Source organism: Gopherus evgoodei, chromosome 18 (genome assembly GCF_007399415.2).
Source record: "Gopherus evgoodei ecotype Sinaloan lineage chromosome 18, rGopEvg1_v1.p, whole genome shotgun sequence".
NCBI lineage: Eukaryota > Metazoa > Chordata > Testudines > Testudinidae > Gopherus > Gopherus evgoodei.
The window spans coordinates 9,803,494-9,823,338 of record NC_044339.1 but is presented as its reverse complement, the minus strand read 5'-3'; the positions used below and the strand labels follow the sequence as shown (position 1 = coordinate 9,823,338).

Sequence of the window (19,845 nt, the reverse complement as noted above, 5' to 3'; positions counted from 1 at the left end):
AATGGAGAAGTGTTTTGAGAGAGAGCAAATTTGATAGCAGAAGTACTTCACCATGCAGCTTCACTAATGCCTTTCGAAGAGGTGAAGTTTCCATTATGAGCTTTGATGGAGCTTGTTCTATCTATAGGGTAGGGAATTTGTACAGAAAGCTAGCAGCTTGAGAGTACCAATTAGACTGTAAGTTGTTTGGATCAGGGACAATGCCTTCCAGTAGGACCCTGATCCTAATAGAGGCTACACAGTGCTACAACAGTACAAATTATAAATAATACCTTGGACTGATTAAGTGACTTGTTGATCTTTAAAGTATGCAAGGACTTATGATAACCTGCTAATGGAAAAATATTAGAATCAATTTTGAAGAGTCTTGCTTTTCCAATCTGAGGCAAGGAAATACATTGCTGAAAATATAAACAATGTCTAATTAGAAATGTCATGCCTTGAGTTAAGTCAGATGTGGGGGGGAACTTAGAAACTTTCTTTGGTTATAAAGGTTATAACAGTATATAAGTGTTATACTGAAATGAAAAGTTTGGTAAAAATATTTTTAAAGCAAGTATCAAATTGTCAATGAAATCAAAATGTTTTATCTTTGTAGACCAACAGTTATGTACCTACTAAAGGTTAATTGTCTGAGCATGGAGCTTGTCTTTTAATTCTAGTGAAGGATGGGTAGCTTTAAGTATTAAGGTTGCTTGGAAGACATCAGTTTTGTGTGTCCATATATAATTAATTTTCTTATAATTTGACAGCTTTTCAGAGTAAGATGTTTTGAAACGATCAAAATTCTGTTAAGGTGTAGTGTGTGAATAATAATTTAAGGGCCAAACATGTAGATTTTGAACAAATCTTAATTAAATTTTCTCTTATTATTAAATACCGCCTAAAAACTTCTGTATGCATTTTGCCTTTCTTCCACTATTATATGTAAAACAGGTGAAAATGCGTTTTTCCTAGAAGTGTCTTCAAATAACTTTATAAGTTGTTCTTTAACAAGTTAAACAACCCTACATAGTAGCTGGCATATGGGTCTTTACTATCTTAAAAAAAAGACACCAAGATAATATAGAAAGGCAGCAGTTCTCAGCCAGGGGCTCGGGGCCCCCTCGAGCAGGTTTCAGGGGGGCTTCCAAGCAGGGCCAGTATTAAACTCACTGGGGCCCAGGGCAGAAAACTGAAGCCCCAGTCCCTGAACTCCGCCACTCAGGGCTGAAGCTGAAGCCGAAGCCTGAGCAATGTAGCTTCGTGGGGGCCTCTGTGGCACAGGGCCCCACATAATTGCCCTGCTTGCTATCCCCTAATGCTCGAACTGGCTTTTATATGCAGAAAACCAGTTATTGTGGCACAGGTGGGCCATGGAGGTTTTATAGCATGTTGGGGTTGGTGGGGGGAGAAGGGGGATTAGAAAGAAAAAGGTTGAGAATCTCTGTAGTAAGGTATTGTGAATATGATCAGAGAAACAGACGGACTGGAGTGGTCACCTTTACCTTACTGTATAAAGACTGGGATAATGGATACAAGATAAGATGGGGAAATGCCTGAGTTCAGTGTATGGTACTAAGTAGAGAGTTCTCTTCCTTTCCCTTTTGTCAGTTGTACATTAAAAACCTGGGATAAATTACTGTAGTATAATTCCAAAGTTCACTCCACTGAGGTCAGTGTAGTTGCTTTAGTTTTTCAGAGGTATATTTGTATGCAGAATTTTACTTCATATCTACAACACAAATAGCATTTGGTTTTTATTCTGAACTGGTCTGAGACAATGGAGGTTGTTGCCTGGGTGTGTGGGCTGCCTGTATACCATCAGCTGAATAGTGTGCTTAACTGAAACAGTGCAGAAAGTGGTTTGACAAGCAGTTTGTGTAGCTTTATAGAAACTTACCATAAAATCTTGCATACAGCACTATGGGGATTCAATGCTTTTACCTGGTGATGTGATACGAAGGATTCAGAACAACATTTTTTAGATAAATACCGTTTTTCATCCTTCTGAAATAGATTCTGCCATTCTGCTATTGCTTTAATGAGATAGAGATAATAGCATGCTGGGTGTGTTTGTCAGAATATCGCCTCGTTTGCTTCATTTCCTTCAGAAGACCACCTCTTTTCCTCTTCACCATGCCAACAGTTGATCAGTTAGGACATTCCAGCTAGTAGTCTCCAGGTTTGAACTCTGATCAGTAGAGACACTGCTCTCATTTGTGAGTAAGGAAACTGGTCTGGAATTTGCTTGCCATTCCTTTGGTTCAGCAAACCTGGAGTTTATTCATGTCAGGTCTATAAATTTACTCAAGTCTTTCATGGGTAAGTTTCTTTTCTGGGCTCGGAGTTGGCTTTGTAAGTTGACTGAGTAAATTTTTATTTTTCTGTTCTGATACTGTAAATGCTCCCTGAAGTTAATTGGCATGTATTTGATAATTTTTGGAAATGTTTAAGAAAGCTGTTTGTCAGAAATAAAGTAGACTAATTACAGTTACTGATTTAACTCTCCAGGTGTCTGGGCAACAAAGTCAATTTTAAAAGGCAAAAAATTCGGACCATTTGTTGGTGACAAGAAAAAAAGATCCCAAGTTAAGAACAATGTATTCATGTGGGAGGTAAGAAACAGCTGGTAAAGGAAGTAGCCAGGTATAGTTAAGTGATTATTTTTTATTTGACATTCAATTTTTTTCAGACATTATAGCTATTGATCATTGTGTATGATTATTTAAATCAGAACTATTTCCTTTTCAGAAAATATGCTTTGTTGAAACTATAGATCAGACTGCAATTGTTTTGAATTACACAGTTAAAACTCTGCCATTGTCATTGATAAAATATTAAGTAGATGTTTCACAAAACAACATGAAGTACATCTGACTACAAGCTATCTTAACTTCAAATCCCTCTGTCTTCCTGAAGGCGATAATGTAGGAACTTGTAATAGATCTATTAATAGATATTATTTCCTACTAAGATCATTGACAGGTGTGGATGGGTCCATGGGCGGCATTAAAAGTATACAGTGTTGGAGAAAAGCTACCTTGAAATTTTAGACTAGTGGGCAAACTTGAAAGTAGGAACAGCAATTTTTAAGAACAATATGTAGCTGTAATCTCTCCATTGTTTATTAAATTCTCAGCATTACTATTAACAATAGAAATCCATGCTAAAAGTAAATCTAGGCTCTGAAAAGAGATTTTTCAGTTCATTTGTGTTTTTAAATTAGAAGGCTAATTTGGTGACTGTACAAAGCATTAAATATGGAAATCTAATCTTCCTCAGAGTCTCAAGGTGTAAGAGGTAAATCTATAACATGAATACCTTCTGTAGGAAACTTAGTGGTGGGAAATTACCAGATAGGCACTGTAGCTCCATTAAAAGCCATTTTGTTTGCTGTAACATTCTTACATGTTAAAATTATTTTAGGGGACACTTTGGTTTGTTCATTTTTCAAGTAGTTCATAACTATTCAAGTCCTGAGTTTCATTTTGGCAAGAAGACAGAGTTAAGACTGCTGTAGAGGGAATGAGTAAGGGACAGTTCATTATACTGTCCTAAAGAGTTTATAAACTGTTTAGACTGCGCAACGAGTGAGCGTTACAAACAAACTGAAAGAGTTGGGGGAAGGATGGATAACAGTGATAGCAAGTCTATTAATGTTACTATGTGCACATTTTACAGATTTCAAGAAACAGATTTTAATGATATCAGTAATCCCTGTTGGCCACCAGCCTAATAAAATAAAACAAATTGTGAAGCACTGTGTGTACACATGTATGCACACACACATCAAGCTAGTTGTTGGACCTTGGCACAGAAATGGACCTAGAATGGTAATTTCCCATATAAGCAAACTAACAGCCAGTAGAATCAAAATAATTCAAGTAGAATGCCTGATAAGCCATCAAGTGCCTCTAGGCATTACAAGAGGATATTATAGTCCCATGTATCTCAGACTTAGATCTAATACAAGTACAGTTAATAAGATGAAATCAGTCAGGTAAATTATTTACCTCAGCTGCATGTTTTTTCTCTCTATCGCATAGTGAAAGTTCATACAGCAAAAACCTCTTACACCAAGTAAATTACTAATTCTCTTTGACAATTACATCTTGTATTTATTTGACCTTTCTGAACCACTTGTTATAAAGTGATCTACTTTGCAATGCAAGTAATGAAAGCGTCCAGGGCCAGACTTTAAAACAGTTACAGCTTGCTTTAGTACTGGTTTAGCAATTGAAAAATGTAGATTGAAAAGATTTGTAGGCTGCAGCAGTTGGCCCCCGTATGCATATTTACCAGCTCTCACATCTATAAACCATTCTAGTATCTTAACTGGAACAAGGTAAATTGTGAAAGAGGGTGCTGCTCAGCAGTGGGTCTTTGAGAGGTGACCATTGCTGCCTTTTCCAAAAACAAAACAAAATAGCAAAGCTAACAAAAAGAACACTCAGGCTTTTCTGAAGCCATCTGGAGAAAGGGGGAGACCCTTGAAGTCAGTATCTCCATCTAGTTAATAATTAGTAGTACTTCAGGCAAAGTGGGCATTTCTGAGTCAGCTCTGTATGGTATAGCTATGTGTCTGTATGCTCAGAGCCTGGATGAAGAAAGATTGTAGGTGTTTTCCTTCCTTGGAGGAGAAGGCAGCTAAAAGTGGCATTGCTAGAAAACCCATGGAAGAATGGTTATTTGCTGACGAGCCCAGAATTTGAGGCACATTGTGGCGAGCCATCTAGATTCTGTCCAGCAGGAATTCTGTTTAGTCACAGCATCCTAGAGAGTTGCAAATGCTGTTTCCTTGCCCACTGTGGACAAGACCTAAAAGAACGTCCGTACAGTGAAGACTGGTTGAAATAATAAGTAATCTAGTTATGTTTGGCCCTGCATTCTATATCTGCTAGGTCTTCCATACTGGGATTGCACTCCCTAACAACGTTACATTGCGCTGTTCTTCCATTTTAACTACACAGACTGATTTTATAATCCTGATCTGTGGAAGAGTTTATTTTCACAGATGTAAGGATTTGGTGCATTTACAAGCACAATCCTAGAAATCAGCTGGTGAAATCTGAACAATGACAATGGTCACTCTTTTTTTATCGGTGATATAACGAGAAGACTAACAAATGTGCAGATATTTTTGGCAGATTCTGCTGGGATTTTACCCTCAGTCATCAACACCTTATAGTTCGTTACAAACCAACATGGTGTGGGCACCACAGAACTAATAAACTTTAGTAAATCATCCCTGTTTTAATGAACTTTGGAAGTATACTTTCAAATGAAGATGTGTAAAATATTGGGGAGGAACAAAAATGTATACTTCCAAGTGTTTTTAAACTAAACATCAGAAATAATTCAAATGATGCAACACCATACAGCAAAATGGAAAACCTGGGGTGAAATCTGGCTTTGGGTTTATCACTTAGGCTTTGCAAAGATACTAACTGAAGGTTCATAGTGAACCACATGTCTTTTCACTGTGTAGCATCCCCCTAGCCAAAGTATTTCTGAAGCTGAAGAAAAATGCCATATTGAAAATTTTAGAAAGAGGATTGGCTCATTACTTACAATTTTTCACCCAATCTGTGCTAAAGTATCCAATTATTGTTTTTACCCCATCCACATCTTCCCCCACCTCCTCCCATTGTCTGTCTTTTGCTGACCTTTTTTGTCTTTCACAATTACACACTATATTCTGTCGCTTATTTATATACTGGAGCAGTGCTTAGCCTAATGGTGCCCTGCCACGGTTGAGACCTTTTGGTGCTGCTGCAGTATACATAACTACTAGATAACACATCATCATTCTTGCTAAATATATGGACAAACAAGTAGTTCTTACAATTCAATTTACACTAAAACACCATTTAAAAAAAGCAGGTTTCAGTTAGCAGGTCTATGCTGTAGATAGGGCCCAGGTCATTTGTTTTATTCAAATGAAGACTAGACATTCCCTGGCTTTAACAGAAGGAAAACATTTTAACAAAGTTATGCTCCATTTCCAGAGGCGGCACAACCTAGCCTCTGAAAAGGGGTTATTTTAAAATGCTCTTTGAATAGCACAGTGGCATAGGCCTTGTATAGCACAGGTGCAGGCATTTTTGCCATTGTCATCTGACCCTATGCCTTGTAGGCAGGCAATAGCACTTGCACTGTTGCTACTATTGGGAGAACTGTGCTTTGCTAAAAACAGTACAAAAAGCCAGGGCCTAAGAGAGCTTGGGGGTGGAGAAAAGACAGGTTACAATTCCTAGATAGAATTGAGAGGAGTAGAAGCAAATACTAAGTTTAAACAAAACTTTCAGAATCTATCTGTACTTTTCCTTTCTTCTTTTTCTAGTTGTAGCATGTGTATGTAAATCTTTCCCCCAAAACTTCTATGTGAGTAGCCCAGTACTTGTACTGTACAATCCACTATGTGTATCGAGGTAGGAAAAACAATTTTATATTAAAAAAAAAAAAAAAAAGGATGTCTCTAACTTCAAAAAATGGTTATTGCTGTAGTTTGGAAAGAATGTATGACAATCCATGATACCCGTATAGACATCTGTCTTTGATTCAAATAATAAATGTGGTTGGCATATAGCATATCTTAAAAGCAAAGGATGATTTATATGTTGTCAGTGAACTGAATTTATTACAAGCTGTCTTTTGATATGTTAAAGTTAATTAAATGGAGTTACAGCCCACTTAAACAATTTATACAAGATCTTGGAATATCAAACATTTCAAACCCGTAGCTGGATAGATTTTATAAAAACCTCACAAGATCGCCTTCACACGGTAAAATGGTACTTTATCCACTGAAACAAGATAAAAAGTAAATTATTTTAACTTCCAACTTTTCTGATTGATTACTTTTTTCAATCCATCAAATGGTGAGAATAAAAGTTAATGCATAATCTAACATTTAATAGACTTTAATAAATCATTTTAAAAATTCCTTGAAGACTTGCCAAATTGATAGATAAATAAATCATTTTGTTCATTAACTTTACATTTCATAAAACAATGTACCTTTAATTTAAAAAATTATGAACAGTACAATTTTTTTCAATTTATTTTAATTGCAAGTATTAGGATTTGTCTACATGTGAAAGTAAATCGGAATAAGGTGGAGAATGAATTTAAGGGAGATTAACGTTTTCTGATGAATGCCATGTTTGTTTTAAGAACGCTTTCACAGCAGATTTGACAAAACTCAAAGAAGGCACCAATGTGAGATTTCTAAAAATTGCTACAGCACTCAACCCAAGGTTTAAGACTCTGAAGTGCTGTACCAAATCTTAGAGGGATGAGGTGTGAAGCATGCTTTCAGAAGTTTTAAAAGAGCAACACTCTGATATGGAAACTTCTGAACCTGAACCACCAAAAAAGAAAATCAACCTTCTGCCTGTGGCATCTGACTCATGATGAAAATGAACATGCATCGGTCTGCTCTGCTATCAATTGTTATCGAGCAGCACCTTTCATTAGTATGAATGCATGTTCCCTGGGATGGTGGTTGAAGCATGAAGAGACATATGAATCTTTAGCACATCTGGCACATAAATATTTTGTGACACCAACTACAACAGTGCCATGTGAACACCTGTTCTCACTTTCAGATGACATTGTAAACAAGAAGCAGGCAACATTAGCTCCTGCAAATTGTAACCAAGCTTGATTCAGCAACTGGCTGAACAAGAAGTAGGACTGAGTGGACTTTAGGCTCTAAAGTTTTATGTTGTTTTTTAATTCAGTTTTTGTGTATATATAGTTTTATATTTGTAAGTTCAACTTTCATGATAGAGATTGCATTACAGTTCCTGTAATGGGGGAATTGAAAAAAATACTATTTATGTTGTATTTTACAGTACAAATATTTGTAATAAAAATATAAATTGAGCACTGTCTACTTTGTATTCTGTGTTGTAATTGACATCAGTATATTTGAAAATGCAGAAAACATCCAAAATATTTTTTAAAATGGCATTCTATTGTTTAATAGCATGATTCATTGTGATTAATGTTTGTTTGACAGCCCTAATATTAATACAACATAGATACATTCAGCACTGAAAGTATTCCACTCAGGGAATCTGAGAACTATTATAGGAAGAAAAGATGAGCACATTAGGTCCCATTGTAATGTACAATTCATTGCCAAAATTATAATGCACACAATGATTACATAACCCTTTTGCGACTTGGTCAAATTAATTTTGATCTCTTAATTTCACAGTGAAAAACATTTTTCTCTTCCTAGAGCAAGAGGTTCTTTTTACTTTTACACACACACACACACTCTCTCTCTCTCTCTCTCCCCCCCCCCCCCCCCCGGTTCTCTTGCCACTCCACTTCTGGAGAAAGGGAAATCTAACAAAATACTAAAACATTGATAATATAAAAACAAGTTTCTAGATTAGCATGTAAGGATATACATAGACTTGAATCAGAAATCCAGTGCCAAGCATGAGGGATGCACCTACGAAGTACTAGATTAATATGTGGCTAGGAGGACACAGTCATTTGAATTTTTAAGGCTCATTTAGTTCTGTTCTGACTGCCAGCATTGACCCAGGTGGTGCTATTTCAGAGTTCACAGTTATGTAATATACACATGAACAGTTAAAGGGTCATATTTCCCACTTTGACTTCCCATAGTTTTGCATCCACGGAACTGCAGGTACCTTATATAGCACATATCCTAGCAACTCACTTTAAGTATAGTCAGAGAGAGTGTTAAGTGCTGTAAAATACATCTCCAAGCGCAACTGCAAAATCAGAGGCCCCTTTTGAAAATCAAGCCCAAAATATGCCAACTCGATCAAGTGACTAGTTCTTTGTCTGCAGTGCACCAAACACTGTTACTTGAGGTAAACAATATGCTCTGCATTTGAGAGGATTTACAAGTTTATAATGCTTTCTGACCTTTTCCTAAGCCAATAGCTTCAAATAACTTGAAAGTGAATTCCTGGCCCCACTGAAGTCAATGAGAGTTTTGCCATTAATTTTAGTGGGGCCAGAATGTCATCCTTTGTGTTTTAGGATTAAAATATGCCATTAATATTCAAGAGCCATTTAGTATAAGCATCCCCGCCACCCCTCAAAAATCAGTCAAATTCTATACAGATTGAGGGAAAGTGCCTGTAGATTTCTATTTTCCAAGCTCCCAGAGGTCAGGGGTGTTATCTGGTTTGGCAAATTTCAGTCAAATATTTACTTTGTACCATTCTCAAATCTCTATAATCAAGCAATGCCTTTCTGTCATAAATTATTGAACATGTATTCCTGTGTATTTAAGCATCTATATTTAAGGCTAATTCAGTTGTCCCTTTACTTACCATGAGTAACTCATTCTTTTCTATTTCTCAGGTATATTACCCAAACTTGGGATGGATGTGTGTTGATGCAACTGATCCAAGGAAAGGAAACTGGCTACGATATGTGAACTGGGCACTTTCGGGAAAGGAGCAAAATCTATTCCCTTTGGAGATCAACAGGACCATTTACTACAAAACCTTAAAGGTAGCACTGTCCATTTGTGAAGTGTCAGTGATGACTTTTTGGTATCCATTTCTTCTTTCAAGAACCTGTTTTATTTTGGTTCTTCCTGTGACGGATTTGGGCCCTTTAGGGGGTAACCTCATGTGCTGGAGTGCCGCTGAGTCAGCCTGTTCTACTAGCCTCGGTCTCCTTTACCTTGCTTTGCTGGGGTAGACTCACAAGCCTCTTCCAGCCAAGCACACAGGCAGGGCCACATGTAGCTGCACAGAGAGACAGATCGGTTCTGGAAAGATTCAGCCTTAGGGCTTGCTCCAGCACTCTGGTGCCCACTCCTTTTAAGGAGTACAAACTCAAGAGGTTTTAAGAAATTCGCCCCCTTCCTCAATGTGGAGGGAAATATGCACAACTTCTTGCCCCCACTCCCCAGTTGGAAATTACATAAGTTGGGTTATAGTAGAAACAAGAAATTAGCTTACTAACTACAGAAGGGTGAATTTTAAGTGAGTACAAGAGATAACAGCAGAACAAAGCAGAGTATTGAGCAAATAAAACAGCACGCAAGCTAAGCTCAATATACTTAGGAAAAAGGTTACAAAATGTAAGTTCTCACCTAAATGTTATTTTAGGCAGGTTGCAAAGTTTCTGTGGTTCAGAGTTCCAATTACATGCCTTTCCAGACTGGACTCCTGACTCTCCCCTTGCCTTCCCTTCAGGTGGCTTTAGCAGACTTTCTTCTTGGGCAGACAGGCCTTGGAGAGGAGAAATCCCATTTGCCTTCCTCTGCACCCTTAAATAGGATTTACATAAGGCGGGAATCCTTTGTTTCCCAAACTTGACCCCTCCTTCCCTTCCAGTGGAAAGTTACAAGAAGTCCCAGGTAATGTTTAGTATCAGGTGACCAGACCACCTGACTAACTAGTCAGTCATGAGTCATTGGCAGTACGGAGCAGTCCACAGGAAGGCCCAACCTTTTCACAGTCCACTGTCCTCGCTGATGAGCCATCAACCCTGTCTAGCTTTTCCATTGTTGTACCCAAAGTAGTATAGTTGAAATACAGATATGTAGTCAATACTCCTTACTTCAGATACAGAAATGATACTGGCATACAAATTGGATAATTTCATTCAGTAAATCATAACCTTTCCAGTGATGTCTCACATGAGCCATCTTGCGTAAAGTATATCTCAGTTATGTCATTCATATCATAAACATACACCTCTACTCCGATAGAATGCTGTCCTTGGGAGCCAAAAAAAAAATCTTACCACATTATAGGTGAAACCGCATTATATCAAACGTGCTTCGATCCACTGGAGTGCACAGCCCTGCCCCCCCAGAGCACTGCTTTACTGCGTTATATCCAAATTCGTGTTATATCGGGTCGCGTTATATTGGGGTAGAGGTGTATTTTCATAAAGAATATGGAATGAAATGTCACACTTCCCATCTTAGCAACCAAATTCTTGAACAGTGAGAAAAGGTACTTGAAATGTCAGTTCTAGCAACCCAAGGTGTCTTTTTTTTTTAACTATATAAATAAAATTGCAAGCCACTGTTACAAATTGAGATATGTATGAACACTCTGTCTTGTATTTGGGCTTGTTAATGGTTTGATACAGCACAACTGTGAATACTGAGCTACAGCAAGTGACTACTGGTGATAAGCATTTCTCAATTCCTAGGCATGCTCAAGGCACACAAATCATTACCCAGCACAACGTGCCTGCTTGAGATGGATCCTTTCAGACAATAACAAGAAATCCATAGTTCCTATCGGTCTTTTCATCATTTAATAAAAGATGTAGGCAGGGTCTGTATTTTACTCCTCTCCATTTTTTCATTTCATAATGCATAACCTTTGACAATTCTCAGATCTCCAACTTTTTAAAAAAAAAAAAGGCAGAGCTGTGATGGCTTACATATATTTTAAAGACGTTAAATACTGTAACCTCAGTTTCACGAGATACACTTTGTTTCTCTGATTAAGGGAGGGATTAACCTACTAGCTATGAGCATTGATATCATTGTTCCAAATAAAGGCAGTATAGCTTCATGTACACCTAATCTTGTCATCACTCTTATCGCTTATCTAATGTCTCACTTTAATATATGAAGTGCCCTTTATCTATGGACTATATTCTGCTCATTCATGAGCATTGATTCCATGCTAGTGGGTCTTACTCTGTCATTAATAGTCATCTCAACTTGTCCACATAGTCAGTAAACAGCATTTCCCAAACAAGGTGTCACAAATAACATAGATTATACCAACTATCAGTTTGGAAAACTGTCTGGGATCTGGGCTATATACACGGTATGTGCGCTTTGATCAGTTTGGAAGCCTGATTGGAAGATCCACAAGAAAAATTGTAGTTGCTTTTGCATTTTCCTAGCTCCAAACTTCTCAATCAACCTTGTCAAATACAGAAAGATTTTTCAAAAGAAATCAGCATCTTAACGTATGACGATGAGAATAATTAACCATTGGAACAATTTACCAAGGGTCCTGGTGGATTCTCCATCACTGATAATTTTTAAATCAAGGCTGGATTTTTCTCTAAAAGTTATCCTCCAGGAATTATTTTTGGGAAGGTCTGTGGCCTGTTACACGAAGGTCAGATTAGATGATCTGAAAGGTTTTTTCTGGTCTTGGAATCTATGAATCTATCCAGATTTTGAAAAAATTGTTTCTGTTGCATTCTTGCAACTTTACTGCACAATGAGATCTGTTCATAGAGGGGAGAAAATATTTTGCAAAAAAGATCACTGACAACATGGCCATTCTCCATCCACTGAACAGGATTTCAACAAAGATGTACTTAATGCAAATTTTAAATATAGATGTATGGTTTGCTTTTAGGACTTTCAATAAATGGGAATAACACAGATTATTATATCATTCGGTTTACACTGCTGCCTCCCTTACCGGCAAATAAATAAGTAAACCTACCTTGCCAGCTATGCAGATGTTCCCAGTCACATCTGAAAGCATTTGTTTCATCAGCTTTTGCTCTTCCTGTTAATATAGCCTCTTAAGAAGTAGGACAAGGGGCATTCGCCAATCTTCTTAATCTCAGTTTATACTAGAAGCTAAACAGTTTTTAGTACCGTTACAACTATCAACATTGGGTCAGTTTCCTAGTATAGATTAGGCTTTGGAGAGTCACTTAGCGCTGCTTTCTATGTACACAAGTTAGTAATTTTCCTTGTAATATTTTAAAGAGTATTTGAATTAATCTGAAGTTTTGTTTGGTAATGAAGCTTGTTTGATCTAAAACATTACAAGATAAAGTATTTTGTAGAATGTTATAGTTACCCAAAATGATTAAATCAGTGGTAATTAGTCTGCAAAATTATAAGAGCCAGATTCCCAAAGTAAATTTGCTGCAAAGAAAAGCAAGCAAATGTAGCTGCAGAAAGACTTTGAGAACATAGTATCATATAGAAAAGCATTTCAAACTTTTTGGAACCTCAAAGCCATATCACTGCATGAAATTATTTAAAACATGTATTCAAAAAATAATGTTACTTGTCTGTCTCCTTGAATGCAAAGCTTATTTTTCACATCATTTAGTGTGCCTGAACTTGCTTCCTTCTTAATGTGTCCTGATCTCTTTCTCAGGTACAGTTCGCACCTACTCTGGTGCATGACTTACCTGTTGCATTAAAAAATAATAAATACATAAAAGAAGACATTATACAGCTCCATGTTCCTTGATAAAATGCTCTTTAAAATTAATTCCCATTTCTTTTTAATGTTTCCTCCCATGCCGTACCCACTATATTCAGTTGTTGTTCTTTGTAATGTCTGATTTAAATTGCAAGCTCTTGGAGGCAGGGACTTTGTTCTCTTATCTAAAGTGCAGGTACCACGAATTTATTCAGAGGGCTGAAGTACTCTCAGTGTTAAATGGAGTAGTCTTGCAGTTAACATGGGTTCATGAACATTTGGAATGGCGCTGCTCTCCTCTCCTAGAAATTTTGCACAGTATGTTTGTGTGTGTATACATTAACCTTTCACAACTGTCACATAGATATTACTAGCCTAGGGACGCAATTTACTCACCTGCCCCTTGTCCCAACAATTGATGAAAATGAATAAAACTAAGGAGATTTCTCTTGGAAGTAAAAGAAATAAATCTACCCTAGAAAAGAAGAAATTTGCAGTCATGGCATGCACATAAGAAAAGTGCTTCATTATTACGATAGCAGCACTGTGCAAGGCACTGTATAAACACATAAGAGACTGTTCCTGTCCTGAAGAATTTACAACCTACTTAGATAAGATAGACAAATGCTGTAAAATTACTTCTATTATCTCTCATCTTCACAGTTCCAGAGTGCAAGTCCAGAACTGTTAAAAAAAACACAAAACAAATAAGTACACTTAGGTCACAATGTTCAGTAAATGTACAATAGATAGGTTAATCTACAATTGAATACCTACGGATGGATATTAATACTTTGAGGGAGAAAGCAGATGTGTTTTCATCTAGTGCAGTGGTTTTCAACCTGTGGTCCATGGGTCTCTGGGGGTCCACAGGCTATTTCTAAGATATCCAAAGTGGTACACACCTCAATTTGAAATGTTTTAGGGGTTCACAAATGAAACAAGATTGAAAACCACTAATTTAGTGCCTTCAGCTAAGAAGCGGGAACACAACAGGATAAGGGGAATATACCACAGGATAAGCGGAATATACTACAGACAGTGCACCACAACCTTTAACTCGGTCCCATAGGGATGCTGTACTTTACATCATACTTTTACCCAGCTGTTTCCTCCCAATGCTACTGTACTGAACATCCAATCTAATAGCTTTGGTAGAAGGTAGCTGGTAAAGAGATGTGTTGTGAGGGTTGTGTTGAGGGGGTCAGAATTCAGGTTTCAATGTGTGGTCCTTAGCGTTACGGTAATTGTGGTAATGATTAAGGTGTGTGCCTCTGTGTAGAGGAATAGAGGTATGTATTGTTCAGTGGCTTACCTTTTCATTTCCTTGCTTTTGTGCATTGGTTAGGTATGTTGTGTGTTGCAATCCTTTACCGCTCTTACGAAAAACTTACAAACAACAAAGTTCTTTCTGTATTTATGTTCAACACAACCTTCAAACGTTGGAAAATCATGTACATCATAAGAACCAGCACCACTACTATAATGTACATATGTGCTGCTTATTGAATTATGCATTACCTTACAATACATTATTATTTTGTAACTTTGTAAAAAGGTTGCTGTAGACAGAACTTAAGGGAGTGGCTCAGATAGGTAATAGATTGGACTCTCTCTTTTTTACTGAACACTCTTACACGGGAAGGTTCTCTGATGCTAGCCTTCAGTTTCTAGATACAGTTGTATGCTTAATCTACATCAAAATCAAGTGATCGTGGATTTCCTCAGAGAGCTGTTGCTTTAATTAGTATTGCTAACATAGGAGCTGTTCTATTGCAAGAGCTTGGACTGATGAAGGCAGGCCCCATCTCATTATGGAAGGACAGGGTCAGAAGACGTTTTAGACATTGATTTAGCAACTCAAACACTACACTCAGCAAATTTAAAAGGGAAAAACAAGCAACCATGGAACTGACAACTTGCATGCTTAACACAGCACTGAATTGCATTGCTTTTTGTTGTCAACCCACTGGCGGTTTTGACTGGAGCAGGCAGGAACCTTGCCTTCATTCTTGGTTGTACAGCTCTACCACACTATAAAATAAATAATTTACCCAACACTTGTTCCATCAGGTCTCCAAAACTGCAAATGGAAACCAAAATCTTAGGCCGTGTTATATAAAAAGTTACACTTGTTTAACCATATTGTAAGTGAGTTTAAACTTATGTAAATGTCTATGTAGAGACTTAAATTGACTTAAATCTAGCATATATTGCTTGGCTTTATTTTATGTATGTGAACCTGTCAAGTATAATAGTCAGTGCAGTTTTACACTTAGATTCTCAAACAAACCTTTTCACTTTCCTGATTGTGAGGATTAATTGAAAAATTTATGTACCTCGGAATTTAGCAAATCAGGAGACAATGGCTTAGATAGCCAAATAATAAACACTTTTAACAACAAAGTATATAGTTTTAAAAAAGCACTGTATTACATAATTTTTAGGAAAAGAAAATAAGTACTTATCTAATGGATACCATATTAGCTAACACTTAATGTAAATATTATTGAACTATATTAATCCCCTCGTACCAGAAACTTGAAACCTTTTATAAATTGTAACAGAACTCCCGTTTGTTGTCAGAAGAATCTTACGTCAATAGACTTTTACCAGTAATGAATGCTAAGCTGTGCATGTCACATCTTGTAATGAAGAGATTCTATTTATAAGTCCTCAAAACAAACTTACTTATTACCGTTTTTTCCCAAACTAACTTTCAAAAACAGTAAGATGTAAAGAATTTTGGCTTGATCCAACTCCTATTGAAGTCAGTTTGGTGTACGCCTTTTGTTCACAGACAACTTCCACAGAACCATCACAACACATTAATCAGTTCAGCAGGATGGGGGACCATGAGTAACTCACGGTTGGCAGTAGAGGGGAATAGTGAGTGCTGCATAAATAACGGCTGTTAAGAAAAATTAATGACATTTTTTAACGCTATGAGCTGACTAGAAGTTTTCTTTGCAAAGAAAACTTCTAGGTACCCTTTTAAAAAAAATAAAAGGTAAAATTGATTGTTTCTAGGTGTCCCTCCGTCCCCGCACCACCACCACCCCCAACCATGAGGGATTGCACAAGCCCCAAAAGCTAGATCTGATCATGGTAAAAGATAGTTACAATGTGGATGCCTGGAATCTTGAATCTCTTGAGTTCTTCCAGCATGTGAGGGTGAAATAGGGTTTTTTTCCCTCCCTTTGGCTGAGGTGAAACTTAAAAATAGCTTGAGATCCCCTTTGCTCTAACCTAATTACTTTAAACTTAAAGGATTTCTGGCACCATATTGTTCTTCAGCCACTGAAAAGGGTAGTTGCAGTCACAAGGAAGAAAGGCATTTGTATCTAAGGCCAATGGATTTTATTCCCACACTTGAGTAGAATTGTTCTGAATGGAGAAATGTTTGGGAGATTATTTGAAAAATATAGATACAGAGGTATTTCCCTCTTTTACTCTGCTCAAGTGGGGAAAATCTTTAAGGGGATTCACTAAAAAATTTATGATCCTGATGATGCTATTTAAGACCACATACAATTACCAGGAAAACCATCAATTCTAGTATTGAGCAATATGGTAATGGCACTGGGGTATCAGAGTAGTAATCGCAATAACCTGTGGTTAGTTCAGTTTCTTGTTCCTTTCCTTTTTTTGAGTTTCTGTGTTGGGTAAAGACTTAGAAATAAATGTGGAATGGCACACAATTCCCTTATTATTGGGCCTAATTCAAGGCGGCTCAGAAACATGTAGTAATTACCTTCCATTTTCTTCTCTTCCTCGGCCATGAACTTTTCCTGTCAATGTATTCCTTAAATTAAGTTCCAAACTCTCAACTTCAATAGATGGCTGATTCTATATGTTTTCTACTATAGTCATTTCTTATTATTTTGTTGTATTACAGACAAGACTGTCTTGTTTGTGTAATGTAAATCGTTCCAGTTAAATCTACTAAAATGAAGAAAACATTTAAAATTACAGTATATAGTTAATTAAAAATATGTTAGAGACTGTATCTTGAGTTCAGAAATTACGTTTTGTAAAGAAATATGTAATATATACATGCAGATCAAACTTAGAAATGTAAGCAGAGTTATGCCTCAGTATAATTTTGCTTAGGTTAACCTGAATGTTCAAATACATTTTTAAAATTTGTTTTATTTAAAAAAAAAAAACACAATAGAGTGGGGAGAAATAATCTAGAAAGTATCTCATTAAACAAAGTGTCGGTCATTTCCCCCTGCTAGGAAGAAAATATGAGTTACAGGTTTTCTCCATACTATATCTGAATTTAACATCTTCTATGACCTACTTTCTCTAATCTTACTGCCTCGCTTTCTTTTAATAACAGAGCTAGCTTTCTAAATCTTCTTCCAATCAAAACTGCAGTATTTCCCGCATAAACTGAGCTCCTAGCATGTGGGCGATCAATATTTGCTACGTCGGGCTTGAAGGAAGAGTGTTGTATGCCAAGCAAGTAGTGTTAAACGTGGGTTCCTACTTGAAACTGTGCCCTGAGCCAGGGCAGTGGGGTGTGACACATGCAGTCCTCCTTCCAGCAGAGGGGTGTGGTGCAAGCCGCGCTCTGCGGTGCCGCAGCCCAGCCGGGGAGGGTTAAAGAGTCCTTCCTGTTTGGTTAGGAACTCTGTTCTCAGCGCAGCGCCCAGCTGTTTGCCAGCCCCAGCGCGAGCTCCACGCCCTCTGGCCCGCAGCCTGCTCCTCCGCCGGGGCTAACAACCCTCCCTCTGATTGGCCTGGCCTTTGTCTCCCTGCCTCCCTGCAGCCAATCGAGCCGGGCGAGGAGCTGTTAGTCTGGTACAATGGGGAAGACAACCCGGAGATAGCAGCTGCTATTGAGGAAGAGCGAGCCGCCCACCGCAGCAAGAAGCACTCGCCGAAAGCCAAGAAAGGTAAGCGCTGCCCGCCTCTCGCTCCCCCGCCGCTCCGGGGCTAAACCCAGGCCGGTGCCGAGGGGCTGCAGTGAAACTTGCAAACTTTTCCCCGAGCCCGCCCGCCCGCTCAGTCCCCACCGCAGGACTTCTCAGCCCGGAGTGTCGTGGTAGGAGCAAGTCTGCCTGGGTGACCTTTTCCAGACTCCACTGCCTGCTCGGCTCAGCAGCTCGGAGTTAAAGGGACACGTCCCCCCTTCCGCCCAGCACTCTCGCCTTTCCAAAGTCCTGTCGGAGTTCTTGGCTACTTTCCGTTGCATTTATTGCTTTCTAACTCTGAGCATAGGCACTAGGAAGCACGGAGGAAGGGGCGGAATCATGGATTGGTGATTAAAATATTCAAGTTTTAACTTTGTCCTAATTTAAAAAAAAAATTAAAACTTGAGAAAAAAATGGATTTTTAAAAGTATATAAAATCTGTTTTTGGGGGTTTTTTTTACACTTATTTATTTTTTATGATTTGCAGGGTGGTACTATATTAAATAACATTTACTATTTGCAGATTTTACTCTCCAGCTGACACTTTAGAATGGATTATGGTAACAATATTGCAGGCCTCACTAGGTGAATTCAGACAGAAGATGAGAAGAGCAATGTACTCTTTTAAGAAGAGCAGTAGTTAACTTAAAGCCCACCGTTTTATGTTTAGTTCTTTATCTGCTTGTGAGCTCCACTGAAGTTCGAGTGGTGATACATTCGATGTTACCAAATATTATCCTAACATTTGCATTTCCTTGGTGTGTTAACATCATTATAAGAACATACAATGTGTTCGCACCACAACACTTAAGACCGGGTCAGTATTTTTTTATTTCTAAATGTAAGCTCTTTCTGCATGAGTGGGGTTGCTGTTAACTTTCTTCATGCAAATAATTTTATCATGCAAAGTGTCCACAGAGCAATAATTTGCTTTTACAAATTATAAAAAGCTGTTCAGCAGGAGAAGTGAAAAATGCAGATGCTGATTCATAAGTTTTTTTTTGTTTTTTTTTAATTTTTAGGACAATAGCAATTTTGTGGCTTATAACAATGTGCAGCCTGAAAATATGAATTATTGCTTTTGGCTAATTTTTTTAGAGAGTTTAGGGCAGGAGGAGGATAATTTTGGAGAGCATAGGGATTATTTAATTTATATAGTTACACTGAACATGTCTTAATTTTTCCATATTTAATTTAATAAAGATGTTAAAAATGTTGACTTTAATGTGCTTCTAGGACAGCCAGGTTGGTAAGTGTGGCTGTATTTAGCTGTTGTTTTGATTCAGTTATTTTAGGTCAAAATCACATTTTTTGAGGGTGATACTCAGTTTAGACAATGTTAAGGACTGAAGAAAAAGTAAATATATACAGTAGTGTGCATATGTTATGCTGCCATATTTGTCTCAGGCATATATATTTTGTGAGATTCCTGAATGTGTTTTAAATGAACCAATAAAAAAGTTTGTGAGATTTTGAAATGGAATCATACCTGTAATATTCTCTTAAAATACAAACTTATGGCCCAATTATGCTTGTCCTGAAGTTGACTGTAAAGCTCATATTGGGAGCAGGACTTTTAGAAAATAACATTTTGTCCGTTATTCAAATTTATTTTAGCATTGGGAGAAGATTAAACGACTGTTTAGGTTGCAGTAGGTAACAGAACTCTAAAATTCAAGCACTGATTTTAATTTTTATGGCAGTGGTAAAACACCTCGTTAGCACATACTTAACAAGAATTAAGTCCATTAAAGGCAGATTTATGCCTTTTAATAAAT

The 19,845-nt window shown here is 37.5% G+C and overlaps 1 protein-coding gene across 6 annotated transcripts in view; it reads left to right on the top strand.

The window, feature by feature from the left end:
* The window catches only part of PRDM2 (PR/SET domain 2), a 118,709-nt gene that overhangs the window by 35,906 nt on the left and 62,958 nt on the right, over positions 1 to 19,845 (top strand). For 5 of the 6 annotated variants that reach the window (XM_030537191.1, XM_030537187.1, XM_030537186.1 and 2 more), the window contains 3 exons: positions 2,494 to 2,597; positions 9,343 to 9,495; positions 17,923 to 18,049. In XM_030537191.1, the coding sequence (XP_030393051.1) occupies positions 2,589 to 2,597; positions 9,343 to 9,495; positions 17,923 to 18,049 (289 nt within the window). In that variant the 5' untranslated portion in view covers positions 2,494 to 2,588. The remainder of the gene's footprint in view (positions 1 to 2,493; positions 2,598 to 9,342; positions 9,496 to 17,922; positions 18,050 to 19,845) is intronic. The other variant, XM_030537190.1, reaches the window with a different exon arrangement.